Genomic DNA, 17,122 nt, shown 5'->3' with positions numbered 1-17,122 from the left:
GTTGTAACTAGTGCTTTTTGTAGCCTGGCCCTTGTCAAGGGGAGCATTGGTGACTGCTCAGCTCCACCTCTTTCTCCATCACATCTAGAGCTGACCCAGTTGGTGGCCACCATCTGGAACCCCCCTTTCCCTTTCCCTTTTTTTTTTTTTTTTTAACATTCTCCTTCTCTTCCAGGGCTAAAGTTGCTGCAGCTGATGGGCCTCCTGGGACCCCAACACAGGCCCTCACTCCTGTGAGGCACACAGTAAAGATAGACAGAGATGCCCTCCTCCAGGACTATGGATTTCACATTTCTGAGAGCCTTCCTCTCACAGTGGTGGCTGTCACAGCAGGTAGGGCCTGATGGGGAAATATGAAATAAATTGGTTTCTTAGGAAAAGTAGCCCTGGTTCTCTTCCCGTGTATCTGTCCTATAACAAAAAACTTCCTCTTACCCCAGGAGGTTGGAAAATTCTGACCTCATTCTGTCTTGGGCTTTCTACCTTCTTTTGGTGCCAGGAAGGAGGAGGCCTCCAAGAGCACTTGCTGCTCTGAGCCCCAGACTCCCACTGGCCTTGACCAGGGCTCTGCCTTCCCACAGCTCCCTGGCCAGTCTCAGGGGCAGTGAAAGTATTTGGATAAGCCCGCCCTCTCCTCTTTGAATGCTGCAGGCTCCTAGCTGGTGAGTTTCTGGGCAGACAGTAATAGAAACTATTGATTTGTTTTCACTTGAGTCTTTGTGAGATATAGGCTGTGCTGGGGTGGAGAGAAGCAGGCTGGGAAAGCCCAGTGTTTGTTTACATACTTGAGCTGTGTATTGATGTTAGATCTGGGACAAGTTAAAATATATTAATTCCATTTTACACTTGCAGGTGTGCACACACACTCACATACATACCAGAGTTCTTTAGAGATAAAGATAAGAAAGTTTTTCTTTCTCAGGATAGTCTCCTAAATATCCCTGGAAATTGATGGATGATAGATACATTATTTATGGTTTGCAAATAGGAAAACTAAGATCCATGTGAGACAGTGCCCAAGGAATTCAGACTGCCATTCAACTGTGACAATGTGACACATGGGATCTGGGTCCTCCTGGCCTGAGCACCGATTCCTTATTTTCCATGTAACAGGAGGCTCCGCGCATGGCAAGCTTTTCCCTGGTGATCAGATCCTCCAAATGAACAATGAACCTGCCGAAGACCTGTCCTGTGAAAGAGCAGTCGATATTCTGAGGTATTAAATTGTCTTCTATCACTCGGAGCTGTGCAGATGATCATACAGCCACAGAATGGTGGGCAACAGGAATGGCATAACAGTTCTTGTGACTTTAGGAAGGTCCAGTGTCCTCTAAAGCAATAAGAGCAGCCTCGTCTTAGAGTTCTAATTCTGTCAAGTAAGATGGCTTCACAGTGGTGGCTGTTCCTGTTTGCTCTTCTTCCCCCACCTACAGAAAAACTTGGCAAGCACAGAGTGTTTCCTTCTCAGACCCCTGCCATGCCCAAAGATACTGTGCTAGGCACTGTGGTGACAGTACTGATTATATCATATAGGCCCTCCCCTCTAGGATTGACAGGCTTGTAATACATGCCAAAGATGGAATGAAATTGATGCCAAAATGCTTTTGTTGTTCTTTAACCCTTTTGGTATCTCCTCTTAAATATATAACCTGTTTGGCATATATGTATTTTTATTGACATAGCACTTACAACCTGGTGTCATTGAGGTCTGTGTAAATCTATCACATTCTGTCTAGACCATGATCTTCTGAGCCCAGAACAGGCACAGTGTGGGTGCTGAGCTGGGTGGGTGAATATGGTTAGCACTGGAATGGAAATCGCACTTTAAAGATGGAGGAATGTCAGTGATGGGAGGAAAAAGAACTAATAAACAGTGGATAGGCGTATACAGGCTTTAGCTTTTAAATTTTTCACTCAACACTGCTTTAATGACCTTAATGTAAATAGAGAGAGATGAGAAACAGAGGCAGGTGAAAGCTTGCCTGAAGATACACCTGTACCTGTCTTTGTGCCTTTCTGTGTGATGGCTGGCTTGGCTTTGGCCTGATGTGCATTTCTGAGGGCACATTGCCCACAGCACATACTGAGCAATGGGTAATAACCTCAGGGCAGAGAAATAGAAAACAAAGGTGCAGAGTGCAGTCTCTACCCTCAGGAAGCACAGCTCACTATGGAGACACAGAGGCAGGTGAGCACATGCGCACACACACTCACGCAACATGGAATTTAATTAAAGATTTATAGAGAATCTGCTGGGCACTGTGGCTCACACCTGGAATCCTAGCTGCTTGGGAGGTTGAAATCAGGAGCATGGTTTGAGGCTACCCCAGGCAAATAGTCTCGAGATTCCCCATCTCAACATAACTAGACCAAAAATGGAATGGAGGTGTGGCTCAAGCGGTAGAGCACCTTCTTTGCAAGCATGCAGCCCTGAGCTCAAACCCCAGTCCTACCAGAAAGAAAGGAAGAAAGAAAGAGAGAGAAAGAGAGAGGGGGGAGAGAGGGGTGGAGAGAGATTGGGAGAGAGAGAGAGGGAGGAAGGAGGAAGGAAGGAATGAAGGAGAGGAGAGAAAGAGGAAGGAAGGAAGGGAGGGAGGGAGGGAGGAAAGAAACAGAGGAGATGGGCCATAAACACTGAAGATTCCTCCAGCTTAGGAGGAAGTTGTAGGTTGACAAAGCAGAGGTGGTCTGGAAGTAATTCAGCTGCACCTTTGTGCTGGTAGAGATGGAGGTGGAGGGTGATCCAGGCCATGTGATAAGCTGGAAACAGGATTAGGAGCAGAGGTTGCTGAGCAGTGAAACCCAGATGGAGGAGGGGCCTAGATGCCAACACAGCAGATTCCACTGTCCCCCAGGGGGGGCCAGCCACTGTGGACTTCTAAGCAGGAGTACAACTTGAAGTGTGCTGTGCATCTCTCTGTGCCCTGTGCCGTGGTTTGCATGTGGGAACCCCACCCAGCATTGCTTTTTTTTTTTAAGCTTAGTTCCCAGTATCTAGAAGCAGCATTGTAACTTGTAAAGGAGGGAAAAAAAAAAAACAAAACAAAGCAAAACAAAATGATTCAACAATGGCAACACAACCTGTCTAATTCCTCCAAATATCTGCAAAGCCAAAGTGTCCTTTTGACATTATTGGACCTTGGTTTATATGATTTACCTCAGAAAAGGCTTATACCCACATGAAATGGAAAAGAGGCAATCCTGCAACACTTAAAAACCTCAGGTTGAGTTTATCCATTAGAGGAAATAACACAAACTCCATTGGCCTAAATGTTTATATTACAGGACAAATAAAATTACTTTGCAAAATGCTTCTTTATGTAGCAAGGCAAAGAGAAATAAAAATGGATCAATCCCATGGTCCTGTCTGCTAATAGCACACACCTGTAATCCCAGCACTCTGGAGGCAGAAGTAGGAAAATCATGAGACCAGCCTGGACTATATAGGAAAACAGAGACAGAGAGAGAGAGAGAGAGAGAGGGAGGGAGAGAGGGAGGAGTTTGGCAGTTATCTGGTTGATCTGATCACTTGAAATCTATAAGGATAATACAAGACACATATCTGATACCTTAATTATATGTTTGGGGTTGTTAACACTGGCTCTGTGCACCCAGACACCATAAACTTGTTGGCTTTTATCTGATCCATGTTATCTACAGACATTCATTCTATGTAATAAAATGTTTAGCTTAAGTTTTTTTGAAATAACAACCTAACTTACCTGTATTATTGTCATGTTTTCTTTAAAAATCAGTTTTGGCCATAAGACTAGCTTGTATCAACTGGGATGAGCTCTCCATCATATGAGACTCAATGAAGGGCCCTAACTTAGTGGCTGTAGGTATAGACAGATTGTGGAGATGGGTGTCTGCAGATTCCCTCAAGGGGAAAGGGGTACTCTGGGCCCTTACAGATCACTGCTTTCCCAATGTCCTTCTCAATTTTGCTGAACCAAAGAAGCCAGTGTGGAAGAGGCTGTTTTGTCGTAAGCTGCCAGTGTTCTATATACATACACAGCACAGAACAACTAATGGTTTTGTCTTTATTCTTTTTTTCAGGGAAGCTGAAGATTCTCTTTCCATCACAGTTATTCGCTGCACATCGGTAAATCTCTTTCTCTGTCTCATGTATTAGTTTCACCGTTCTTGGCCCCAACAGGAAGATATTTCTCATGAAATAAGCAGGAAAGGTAAAAAGCAGAGGGTGGCCAGGCAGTGGGTGGCCAGTCAATGCTCCTGCTCTTGGGTACCATGGTGAAAACATGTGATCTGGGCCTCAAGAACTTCCAGAGACAGACCTGTGCTATGTGGCATGGGATGATGGAAAGGCCACTGAAAGGGGAGTTTCGAGACAGGTTTAAGTATCATGACTTTTGGCAAGTTCTATTCTCACTTTTGTAAAATAGTGGGGATGACAGTCGCTGCCTGGTTTGTCTAATGGGTTACCCTGTGGACCAAATGAGGTGTTTTATCAGCTCAGGCTTACCACAGGCCAGCTATGGTAGAAATGAGGCAAAGGAAGGGCACGCCAATCCTGACCCACCACAGGCCAAGGGGCCCTTTATTTACAAGGAACAGTATTTGATCCAGCTGTAAGAGCAAAAACTACCAAGGAGGAAAAAGCAACAGACAATTCTTTGTGAGAGATTTTAATGCGAACTTGTCAGCCTTGTCTGCAAACAGACAAACAGAAGAAAAAGAAAAGAGGGGGGGGACACAAAAAATTTTTACACTCTAATAATCTAATGTAATTGACCAAGCACCAGGCCGCCAAGAAAATGCAAAAACTTCTCAAATAAAAAACTGTACAGGGCTGAACATGGCATTGCATACCTGTAATCCCAGCATTCAGGAGGCTGAGGCAGAAGATCACAAATTCAAGGCCAGCCTGGGCTACATCACAAGACCCTGTCTCAAAGAAAAAAGCATCATACAAAAACTGTAGAGATCCCTTTTCCTGATTATAATTTAAAGTGGAAACTAATAACTGTCAAAATTTAATTAAAATCATCCAGCCACTTGGAAATAAAAAATGCAGCTTACTGAAGATGGAGTCAAGTGGAAAAACAAAACTATCATTATTTACTGTTTACACAGTAATTAAAAATTAGAACTCTGCTTCTTAAAATCTATTATGTGCCATCAAAGCCATACTCAGGGTAAAATTCATAGCCTTAAGTGTTTTTTTATTATTTAATAAGGAACTAGATCAATTAAATATTCAAGGCAAGAAATTGAAAGAAAATGCTAATAAAACTAATAAGATTGAAAATAATAAAAGGCAAATCTAAATGATGCTTCTGAAAATCCAAGAGCTAGTTCTTCACAGGGAAAAGTTATAAAACAGGAAAATCTTAAGGAAAAGAAATATGTGAGTCTTGTGAAGGATAGCAAAAACATGAGATCCCACCTGAAAAATAACTAAAGCAAAAAGTGCTGGAGGCATAGCTCAAGTGGCAGAGCACCTGCCTAGCAAGCATGAGGCCCTGAGTTCAAACCCCAGGACCACAATGAGGATGACCTTGATGTGCAGATTTAAAAACTAATAATTAAAGCAGTATGCTATTGGTGAGATGTTGAATACATCAATGTAATTAAGAAATTGAAGAATAGATACTTGAAAAAAAAATAGATGTGTGTGTAAATAAACATGGCATTCCAAACCAATGGGAGAAAAAGTAATTATTCAAAAAACTGAGGATTTGGCTCAAGTGGTAGAGTGCCTGCCTAGCAAGTGTGAAGCCCTGAATTCAAACTCCAGCTCTGTTTAAAAAAAAAGAAAAGAAAGAAATTATACTTGACATTTCTTTAAGTATATGGGAGAAATACAGTCTCACACCATGTGGTGTTATAGAACTTAAATATAAAAACATATCTTAAAATGTAAACAACACGGACGGGTATCCATTGAGTAATAGGTTGTAAAAAGCCTTCCTGTGTAGACAGAGTGCAGGAAGACGCACAAAGGAACAGGTAGCTATTTGGTTATGCAAAAATATAAAAAACTCTGTGGTCCAAACACTTCACCAGCAAAGAAATGTTCTCCTCTCCTTACTTGACAAGTATTATCTTTTGCTTTATTTCTTTAAAATAGTGTAGGAAAAAAATTGACTTAGGATTAAGATGTTTGCCATAAACATGACAGACCAAGTGTTTTATGCACAATAATTGGAGGTTTTTCTCTTCTAAACAGTTTGTCTATGAAATAATGTGAAACCAATATAAAAACAGGGACTGCTAATCAGAATAAATGGCAGTGCAGGTGGTAAGCCATTCTTTTTATTTAGCTGATTATCATCTCAATGGGAAACATCTTAATCTTAATTAGGTAGGGTTTTTTTTCCCTACTGCCTTTCCAAGAAATGAGCAAAATAAAACACTTGGTAAGTGAGGAGCTGGGAAAACAGCGGATAGTACATTCATTTAAAAAAAAAAAAAAAAAACCAACTGAAAAGTAGGAGAAGAAAGTTGCTGTGTTCCAGTACCACTCCTGAGTCCCGCAGAACTTCCAGGAAGAGGGAATGTTAATAACCGCGCTCTGGAGGACCAGGGGAAAACCAGTATTAGCCCTGCCTCTCAGAAATGCCCTGAATGTTGGCCGCTCCAGGGCCTTCCACCAGAAGTGTCCTGAAACATTTTACAGACACTGCAACATGATCATCTATGTCTTGTTTCAGCCAGGAAGGCTCATTACGGTCAGAGTAGATTCTTAAGGTCCTCCAATGACTTGAAATTGCTTAAGAATTATAAAATCCAAAGTTAAATATGGATTCCTACTTCCCTAGGACATAGAATTTTATAGAAAAATACATCTTGGTTTAATTTTGCAAACCTGCATTTGCTTATATAAACTATATATTATTTTAATAATATTAATACTAATTGTTAATGTGTTATTTAATTTTCACCAAAAGGAAATCCTACAAGGCAAATACACTCATTATCCCCTGTTTGCAGATGAGGACACTGTGGCCTCCACACTCATTGTCTCCTATCCAGAGATCAGTGGGACTGGGCTATTTTCTAGGTAGTTAAACTCTAGAACCTACACTTATTAATATCATGCTATTTTACCTCCTTAAACCCTGCTGTTTTCATAAAATGACAAAGGAGATCAAGGGGTTGGGGTATTGAAAAAGATGTGGAAATGTTTTTCATCTAGTTCCTTTTAATGTGCTTTTAAGCATTATCTCTTCAGCAAAAATGCACACAGAGATTGTATTAGCCTGGATCTGCTGCTCTCTGATAAATTAATTCAGAATCCTGGGAGAGCTTAGAAGTCCCAGAATAATGGATAACTCAGTCTTTAAATTTCTCTTTAAAATATTAGCTGGCCAAAGAGTGCTTCGGTAGGAGGTTTACAATATGTTCTGCTACCTGGGTAGCAGTGCTGACTTTCCAATGTAAAAATGTAGGCGCCACCATAGGACCAGTGAGTTGGACATTTCCATGACACAGAATGTATTCTTCCTCACAGCAGCCAGTTTCATGTTGGGTGTTTCCTAATGCAATGGAGGCCCTTCTTGCCTGTGAATAGTCCTAGTTCAAAACAAGTCTACCTTGTCTGAAATTGTTCTTCCAAGATTTGGAAGCATGGCCTTCTTTTCTTCAGGCTAAACAACTCTTCCTCAGATGTGTTTTTGTGAGTTCTCACTTCCCTGCTAGTCTTCTGTTCAGATTCCAATTTCATTGTGACCCTTGCAAATGTTGGATCCCAGATAGGAACACATATCCACCAGTACCAAAGAGTACCAAGGGGAATGGAGGGTGCTTTTCTGACCTGCATCAAGAATGCTAGTGAAGCCTAAGATTGAATTTACCTTGTGGCAAGCCCAACCACACTATAGAATTGAGTGAAATTTGTAAAGAAATACTGAACTGGTTTTCAAATGAATAGCTTCCAAGCCAGCACCCTCCCCACCAGCCCACCCTCATATGTCACACTTGTGCAGTTGATTTTTTTGATCCTCAATGCTATACTTCACATGAATCCTTATCAAGTCATGTTGCTTGGGCCCAGCATTCTGGTGTGCTGTGATTTTATAGTCAGGGAAACACAGGGCTGAAAGGCTTATTAGGACAGTCATCAGCTGGAGTCATTCTCCCTTCATGTCAAGGAACCTCCTCTTCCCAAGTCTTCTAGTTCCTACCCAGTTAATTTTCTTTACCATAATCCAGCTTTAGGCCTGACTGTTGCAGAAATGCCCTCCCTAGGGTGAGAGACAACAATGGTTGGCTCCTGCAGATTCCTTTTCTCTCTGTCGTGCCCCTGGTTTCTTACTCCTTTGGGTGTGTAGGGTGGTGATGTTTGTACCTATTGCTTTGACTACTCATTTCTCTCTGTTCCCTTCAGCTCTTAACATCTCTGTATCTGCTACATCCTCTTACGTTTGTTGTGATTTCTTGGCCTTTGACCCATAGTTTCTCCTATTCATGTTTCTTGCACTCTTTTGGATTCCTAGGGTTTTTTTTAATCTTTCCTCCCAATTTCTGCTGCTGGAGATCTGATGACACTCTTCAGTATCGTATCATTCATAGATTTTGTAAATTCATTTTCTCTGACTTCATCGAAGGCATTGCTAAACATCATTGGTAAGAATTGAGCCAAAGGGAATCTGAGTTGTTTAGATAGAACTCAGGGCTGTTGAGCTGGGGTGTAGCTTGGGGATAGAGCACTTACCTAGCATGTACAAGTTCCTAGGTTTGATCCCTAACACTGGAAAAAAAAAAACCAAACAACTATTTTGAGTATAGGTCAACCAGTTTTGAATCCACCTAATGGTTCTGCATCTGGCCTTCTCCACAGGGGGATTATAGGAGAGATTATCAAATGGTTTGCAAGAATGAAGGAATACTACTATATCCACAGGACCCTGGCCTACCAATCTGGAATCCTATCTTCAAAAGAAAAATGAATTTGGTTGGCTCTGACTTGTTCTTGGTAACTTCACATTAGTCATTGGCGATCACTGTCTAAAAGCTCTCTGATCATCTCTTATCTTAGATTTTGCCAAGAATTAGTGACAAGCTTACTAGTATATGTTTTCCTGAATCCTCAATATTCAATGAGGATCTTTAGCCTCTCTGATCTTGGATGATGTCAGCTATTACTTACGAACCCCCTAGATTCACCTGGGATAGGAGTCTTACACTCATTTGAAGCAGTCTGGTAATCTGGTAGTTTTGGATTGTAACTTTCTCTTCCCCTATTTTTTTTCTATTCCTTCTGATTGGAAGACCAGTAATTTCTATAGGTGTACTTCTCTGCAACCACTGCTGTGTCTCCTACTAAATATTTTTGTTGTTATTGTTGTGTTAAAGCAAATTATACATTTGAGGTAATGAATCATAGTTATATAGCTGGTCGCCCCAAAGTTCTAGTTGCCAATGAGATGATTATCTTCTTGAATTAAAAATTCAGGGTCATTTGTCCATTTCAGAATTGGCCTATTTATAGCTGAGTCTATGAGCATTATTTCCAGCAATTTAATTTCCCTGATCCCTGTCAGCTGCCTATTATGTGGCCCAGGGCTCCATCACAGGACTCCTACCCATGTAAACGTTCTAGAGGCTGGCCTAAAGGGCCATCCAGACTAAGGGAACATAGCATGCTAGGCTAGAAAATAGTGTATTGAGATTTCATCCAGGAAGATCACATCCCGTTGGTCTAGACCATATAAGATACTACTCACCAAATGTCACAATTTGGCCTGACAGTCCAAGGGCTTCACCAGATACTCATAATGAACTGATAATGAATCTTTCTACCTCTGGAGAAAGAGGGTACACCCACAAGAGAAAAGAGGGGCTAATGCAAATCACAGGGCTCAGAGCTTCAGGCAGCAGCCCTGTCTAACTCCCACACTGGCTAAATGGGAAGACTTAAAGCCAGAGAAGGGTAAACACACACACACACACACACACACACACACACACCCTCTCTGGTTTTCTTTCATAGGAATTTGTGTTTGAGGTAGTTCTCACAACTGTTAAGTAGCAGAACTTGAGGTTGAAATTCAGGTCTCCTCCTCCACAGGCCAGTTCTCTTTATCATCATCATATTATAGCCATTTTGCTCCCGATTTTAATTTTCAGTTATTCAGACACGTAAGAACATGGTTTGGGTTGGGATTCCTAGATCTCAGGAAAAGAGATCTTTAAATGGAATGTCGTTCTTCCTGTGGGTTTTAATCAAATCTACACCAGCCGTCAAAGTGTTGTGTGTTTTTTTTTTTTTTTTTAAGAAATAAGATATACATGACTTTTATGCATATGCTGTTCACTAACATCTTTCAGGGAGTACCCAAGTCATCCTTCCTGACTGAAGAGAAGAGGGCCAGGCTGAAGACCAACCCTGTGAAGGTGCACTTTGCTGAGGAAGTGCTGGTCAGTGGACATAGCCAGGTGCGTCATTGGCCAGAGATGAAATACTACTCTTGGTGAGGCTGGTGAGCTGCCTTCTGGCACATGACTCCCTGTAACTCTGGAACCCTCAGTACAGAAGGGATACAGAGGGAATGTGTGCATTTGCTAGAGCCTTTGTACCCCCTTTCAGTAAGATGCCTGCAGACCCTGGGCAAGGAAGGCTCGCAGGGGCTCCGGGTAATGAGTGGGACAAGGGAGAAACCCTGGGTGTGGCTCTTTTAATCTGTGACAACATTTTCTTGCCTTTGAAATTTCTACACATTTCGGTAATTAACTTCTCATTATGAATCTTCAAACTCATTCCTTCTGAAGGTGAAATATTAATAATAGAGGTGACAGTGGTGGAGATTTTTTTTTTAAAGAACCCATAATCTACTGAACCTCTGTTATGTGCCCCCAAACTGTCTGTGTACCTAATCCTCCCCTGCAAGGGAGATGTTCTAACAAAAGAGCAAGCAGAATCTTAGAGAGATACAGAGAATTAACCACTAAGATCACATATTAAGAAAAGACAGAAGCCTGGTCTATGTGACTTCACTTCTTTTGTTTTTCGCTAAGGCATGCTGTCTAGTCTTTTTTGCTATAGAGTGAGCCAAGTTTGATGGGAGATGGAGGGATATAAAGGGAAGCTAGAGTTTGTTTTTAATGGGATTTGTTGGATAAATCTTCCTTTATTCGTAATTTATACGATTACTATAAAATTGTATAAATTTTAACACAATTCAGATACTGTAAGTAGTATCTGAATTTAGCAATTGATACTAGATTTTGAAACTTTCGAGTCAACCCTGAGTGATGAAGTTAGGGAGGATCTGCTCTCCAAACAAGGCAAGGCCAAATAAATGGCCAAGAACGGGAATGCCCCGGGGAAGGAAGGTTGTATTAGAGACACAACACTATTCTTGTGTTTTCCAGGGCTCTAAACTGGTTTAGAGTTTTGGTAGGAATGGACAGTATAGAGGAATGGGGTTCTTAAAAAGATCTCTCTGGGTAAACTTGCAGTTTGGGGCTCCTAGGGGAATTTGTGGGAGTCTCTACATGTACCACAAAAGGCAGAGAGCAAAACCAGTGAGTCCATCATTGTGAGCTGCCTATTTATCCTCTCCAGTGTTTAAAAGGTGATAAAACTGGTGGTTAAACGGTTCCCCTTGAAAAATGCTAAGACTGCCTCGGGGTGCACAATCACTCTAGAAGAATCTAGAGTAGTAAACCCGCATTGGAATTGTGTTTAACTTTACTCACAGTTAAAGAAATGAAAAGGAAAATATTATGAAGCGATACTTCGTGCTTAGTAAATGAGCACAGCTAAGGAAGACCATAAGCCTAGTGCTTAGGAAAGAAATACCTGTAGTCACATACTAAGTGGCGGCTTCGTAAATCAGTTTAGTTTTTTTGGCTGGATAGAAGCACAACTGAATGACTGCCATAGAAAGTGGCACAGGATTGCTTTCCTAATAATTTAGAATATAAAACCATTTAAATGCAAAAACCCATATATTTAAAGATATCAATAGTATCAATATTTTAAATAGCCAAAAAAAAAAAAAGTGAAACTGCTAAATGTCTAGGGAAGAGGAATGGTTACATCAATTCTGAGACTTGAATTCAATAGAATATTACAAAGCCATTGAAATTATAGACATTAAGCCCGTGTTAAAATTGTATTGAAATATGTGTTGGGTTTTTTTTTTAAAAAGGAGCAAAGAATAAGTGCATATTCTGTTTTTGCAGCTCTTTAAAAGCTATGTACAAACATAGACAAAGATTGGAAGAAGCCTGAAAGAAAAGTAATGGTAGTTGTGTGATGTGATAATGGATGTGTCTTTTTGTAAACCTTTTAAATCACAAATTGTAAAGTACTAAGGAAAAAAATTCCCCATGTGGGAAATCCAACAATTAAGGTTTCTAAACACTTAAGGTCAGAGAAATGAGATTACAGCAGAGGGAATGGTTTGAAATCCCTCATCCTGACTGAGTATGAAGTGATGCTAGCATATGACTGTATTCCTTTTTCTCCATAAAAACACTGTGGTTAAAAAACCAAAGTTAGACAGAACAGTGGTTTTCGTGAGACTTGCTTAGATGACACAAGCACCCTTCTGTTTAGAAGATTGAGATTTTCACGGGGAAAGATTGTACTTCTTTACCCAGGTGGGCTTTTTGCCCAAACTCTTTATGGAGATAAGAGCTGGGTCCAGTTCTAGTCAGATCTTGGTGACTCTAAGATCTCTTTGCTGGTTCTCAAGGACCCCAGCCCCAAGGTCTCTTTCTACTTGCAGCTCAAACATTCAAAGATGATTTTTTATGAGAGTTGGCCCTGGGGACACGCTCTGACACCCCTGCCACCCTCTGGAATTCTTGCTAGCATGGGATCACCAAAGACCAGCACCATGCTTGCTTCCCCTAATTCCCAGCAAGAGTGGCAGAGTCTCTTGGAGATTTGGCAAATCTGAGGTGATAGATGGGGTGAGTGGAGGTGGAGGGGCTCCCTCTGCCCTTTGGTGAGATTTCCCTATAGGGAATATAACAGTAAAATGGGGGTGGGGGAAAGTTTAATCTCTTAAGAGAGCATTCTGCCCTCCATGTTAACCTCACAAGGTAAGGAGCCAAGAATCTCTGAAAGGCCCAATTTGGAGGGCACACACGCTCGTCTTCTTCTTTGCCAAATTGCGTCCCATAAGAGTGGCAACCACAAGAGACATGTCAGGTGACAGTCTTGAGACACTGCACAGGCTCCTACAATGCTATCAGTATACCATGGCCGGGCTTACTCTCCCCCACCACTCATAATATCTATGAGTTCTCACGTGTGTCCCTTGACAAAGTGTACCTGTCCTTTGGAGAAATTCCCAAATGCCAAGCAACAACCGTCCTAACCGTGATGAGGTTAGGATGGATCCTGCTTTCCAAACCTGGCCAGGTCAAAAGGCTGAGGATGGGCACACCCAGGGGGAGGAAGGGTGTATCAGGGACACACAGTGCTGCTCTTGTGTTTTCCAGGGTAACTCTCTGCTGTGTATGCCCAACGTGCTCAAGCTGTACTTGGAGAATGGACAGACCAAAGCTTTCAAGTTTGAGGCAAACACAACCGTGAAGGTATTAAAAGTAAACTTGAGGGCTTGAGGCATGGCTCAAATGGTAAAGCACTTGCCTAGCAGGCATAAAGCTCCGAGTACAAACCCCAGTACTGACACACACACACACAAAAAGTAAACTTTGAAGGTTTTTTCTCTAGGTCCTTGGTTATTACTGGATCTAACTGGGCTTAGCTGGGGGCGACTGAAGATTTTAGAAAAGACACAAGATAGACAGACAGAAAGTTGGGGTCAGGTGTGTTGTACTCTTGGCTGGAGACACACACCCTCATTGCTTCTCTTTATCTTGATTCTTTAAGGCCTTACCCCTTGCAGTTATTTAAAACCTTGCTTAAAACCTCGTTCCTTAGGCTCCCACTATCCCATGTTTGCTCTCAGCTTATCTTTAGCTTAATCGCTCTTAAAGTCTTTTTCCCCCAAGCTTGCACTGTCTCATCTCTCTTTAGCTCTCTCAAAGCCTTGGTGCTCAAACTTGCAAACCAGCAGCTGCACCTAAAAACTGCATATGCATAACTCTTAAGGTCTCTATCCTTAGACTTGCACTGTGCACTGTATCGTGTTCTCGTTGGCTTTTCTTTAGCTTTAGCTTTCCTAAGACCTATGTATGAAGTTCTTTCTCAGCTTTGCTCTCTGAAGCCTGTGTTAAAGTTCTTGGTGCAGACTTTCTATCAACCCCTCTTTAGCATTTCTTTTCCCTGCAACAAATTCTTTTCCCTTCATCAATTTTTCCCTTCAATAATTCTTTTCCCTTCCAAAAGCTTCCCACACCAAAAAGCTCAAAGTAAAATCTTCTTCCTAATATTCAAAGGCAAAAAGCACCCCTCCCCCCAAAGCAAAAAGCCAAAAGCCAAGCCAAAAGTTCAGAAGTCCAAAAGTAAAGCCCTGAAAGGCAAAGGCCCCTTTACCTCCTTCTTTTATAGCAGTAAACAGGGTGGCGCCATGGGGAGGGGAGTGACATTATGACAGGAGAAACCTGTGTTCCTGCTTCTCTGAACACAACTTAGGAGACGCAGGTCTTCTGCCTTTCCCTGTTTGGTGTCAGGGGCTGTGCCTATCTCGGCCTACAGGTAAAAGCAATTAATTGCATCTTGCCTTGCTTGTGTCCAGTTCTCATAGGCTTTAATCCGCTCCCCACAAACTTGAACCTCTTTCTCAGGAGAATCTATGGCTCCAACGACCCCCAGCCATCTTGTCCTGAATCTATCTGCCTTGACAGTCCCTCAACTACCATGGTGTGAGCACCTGTGATAAGCAAGGAACTCATTTAGTTGCAGAACCATCCAGAAAGATGGTGTTTATAGCACTTCTTGCAGTGGAGGAACAAGGAGAGGTGAAGTGACTTGCCCAAGATTGTATTACAACTCCTAAGCATTTACCCTTTACTACTGGGCCTCCCTGACACTTGTCGGTTACTCCACCTGCTATCCAAACACTAGAGGGGCTAAAAACCCAGGCACCATATGGGAACAGGCCTGGCCCTGCATATTCTGTTTTACTTAACAAGCTCCTCCGCTTGAGATGCTCTGACAAGTTACCGAGCCTGGTAAATGGCGGCTGCTGCAGGAAACTGCAGTCTAGTTGAGGGATAGTGACATTTCTGGAGCTCCCAATAGTATGGGGCAGGATAAAATGAGGGCTGTAAAGAGAAGGGTCAGGAAGCACTGTGTATGCCAGGTAGAGGACCATCTTTTCCATGCTGTCTGGACATTGGTCAAGGCTGGGGAAAGAAACCACACTTGAGCTGAGCTGTGAAGGGCTGCTAAGATTTCAACATGAGCAGGCAGGGACAGGGAAGTTGGAGGGTGGGGCACACATCAGTCCATGCAAGTCGCAGAAACTAATGCAAAGAGGAGAAAGGCAGGCATTGTTCAGCCAATCATGAATGATACTGCAGGAGCACAGGCTGTTTTCTTAGGGGGACCATGTGGAGTGGCCACAGAGAGCCTCCAGTGGCAGGCAGCGGAGCTTGGATTTCATCCATAGACAAGGAGGGATGGTACTAATAGTTCTTGAACAAGAGAAGAAATGCTATTAGAGTAAGACTGCAGTGAAGAAGTAAACCATTAAGGTTGTTCAAGCATTAAAAACCATGTAAGAGTAAACATGGAACTCAACTCTTTTTGGCCTGGGGGAAGAGCAGGTTCTGGTGGCCCAATGCAGTATAGGTAAAGGACCAGAGCTGAGACACATACACATACACACATATACACAAGCCACGTGCCTAGTGTTTCTTTCTGCCACTTATCTCTGGCAATTCCTCAAGCTACTCCAAATGTCCTATCCTGTTCCTACCTCAGCGTAACGTAGGAGAAGCTAGAGAAAGTGCTCTGAACTCAGGAAGCTCCAAGCCAGAGTAGGGCCAGGAGGGAGACATGGATTGTGTTTACTGCATGCCAGTTACTTTCCAGGGTACTTCCTGTATGTTATCTTATTTAATGTCCCAATAACCTTGTGAAGTGACTAGAGTTTTCCCCACTTTGTAGATGAAAAAAGGTACCCCAGAGGTCTAAAGCTTGCCCAGGTCCTGTAACTCATAACTGCTTCAAACTTCAACTCTCTGCTGAAGCCTGCCACTCTGCATAAAAAGGGAAGCTTTGCAAGTGACTCAGACAAGGGTTCTACTTCTGTCATCTTTGATCAAAGTAAATTAAGATGGAAAGGTTGATTTATTTAAAGTGAGGCACCCTTTCGTGGTCAAAAACCACTTTGAAGTGGTTTACAATAAAAGTTCACATCAAAGGGGAATTAAACCCAAGAAGATAGCAAGTTGGGGGAGTGAATGAGGACTTAGCCAGTGTAATACTGGTTAATCTTACTTATCTGTAGTAGCCAAATTTTATAAAGCAAATCTCTTAGTACTTTATAACACAGAGAGAAACAGATCTAAATCAGTCCCATAAGTGAGAAAAGAGCAGTGTCAGTACATCAGGGACTTCCCTTTTCCTCCCCTTTTCCAAGGGAGAAAAGCTCTTGTATCAGAAGACTCCTTTTCTAAATCAAAGAAAAGAAGGTGTCATTTGACCCAATGAACATTGACTGACACTTTTTGCATGCCAGGTATTTCTGCATCACTTGGCTGTTTGTGATAGAGAAGTCACTTGCCTAGGATTGCACTCTTAGGGAGCCTAGAGTATTGGGGTGGTGCTAGGTGAGGACAGCTCACTGTAAGACAAGGCACTATGTGCATAGGACCATAAAAGTGGGACAGAAATGGCATGGTACGGGCTCAGAGAGAGGGAGCTTCCAGCCGGGTGGTAAGGAAGGGCCTCTGGAAAACTATGGTCTACATGGCAGACATGGAAAGGTGAATGGGATTTTGACAGTAATGGGCCTTTAGATGTGAGAAACATCACCAACAAAGACCTGGGATAGGCACATATGGCAAGTGTAGAAGGTTTGAGAGAAGGGTACTTTGGGAAAAATTGCAGAAGATAAAGTGAGAGAAGTAGGCTGACACTTGACACTTGAGAGCCTTCAATATTAAGCTGTGGAGTTTGGATTTTGGACAGTAAACCATGGAGAACCACTGAATGTTCTTCAGCAAAGGAAAAAATGACTGATATAAACCTTACACAAGTTCCTCTAGATCAGGATTCAGCAAA

At 42.2% G+C, this 17,122-nt stretch overlaps 1 protein-coding gene across 7 annotated transcripts in view; it reads left to right on the top strand.

Annotated features, from left to right (window-relative positions):
• Positions 1-17,122, top strand: part of Frmpd1 (FERM and PDZ domain containing 1) — a 161,969-nt gene that overhangs the window by 126,244 nt on the left and 18,603 nt on the right. For 6 of the 7 annotated variants that reach the window (XM_074051424.1, XM_074051422.1, XM_074051423.1 and 3 more), the window contains 6 exons: positions 176-333; positions 1,114-1,216; positions 4,060-4,105; positions 8,807-8,941; positions 10,297-10,404; positions 13,426-13,521. In XM_074051424.1, the coding sequence (XP_073907525.1) occupies positions 176-333; positions 1,114-1,216; positions 4,060-4,105; positions 8,807-8,941; positions 10,297-10,404; positions 13,426-13,521 (646 nt within the window). The remainder of the gene's footprint in view (positions 1-175; positions 334-1,113; positions 1,217-4,059; positions 4,106-8,806; positions 8,942-10,296; positions 10,405-13,425; positions 13,522-17,122) is intronic. The other variant, XM_074051429.1, reaches the window with a different exon arrangement.

The sequence above is a fragment of the Castor canadensis genome, chromosome 13 (genome assembly GCF_047511655.1).
Source record: "Castor canadensis chromosome 13, mCasCan1.hap1v2, whole genome shotgun sequence".
Classification (NCBI taxonomy): domain Eukaryota; kingdom Metazoa; phylum Chordata; class Mammalia; order Rodentia; family Castoridae; genus Castor; species Castor canadensis.
This window is presented reverse-complemented; position numbering and strand designations above follow the sequence as displayed.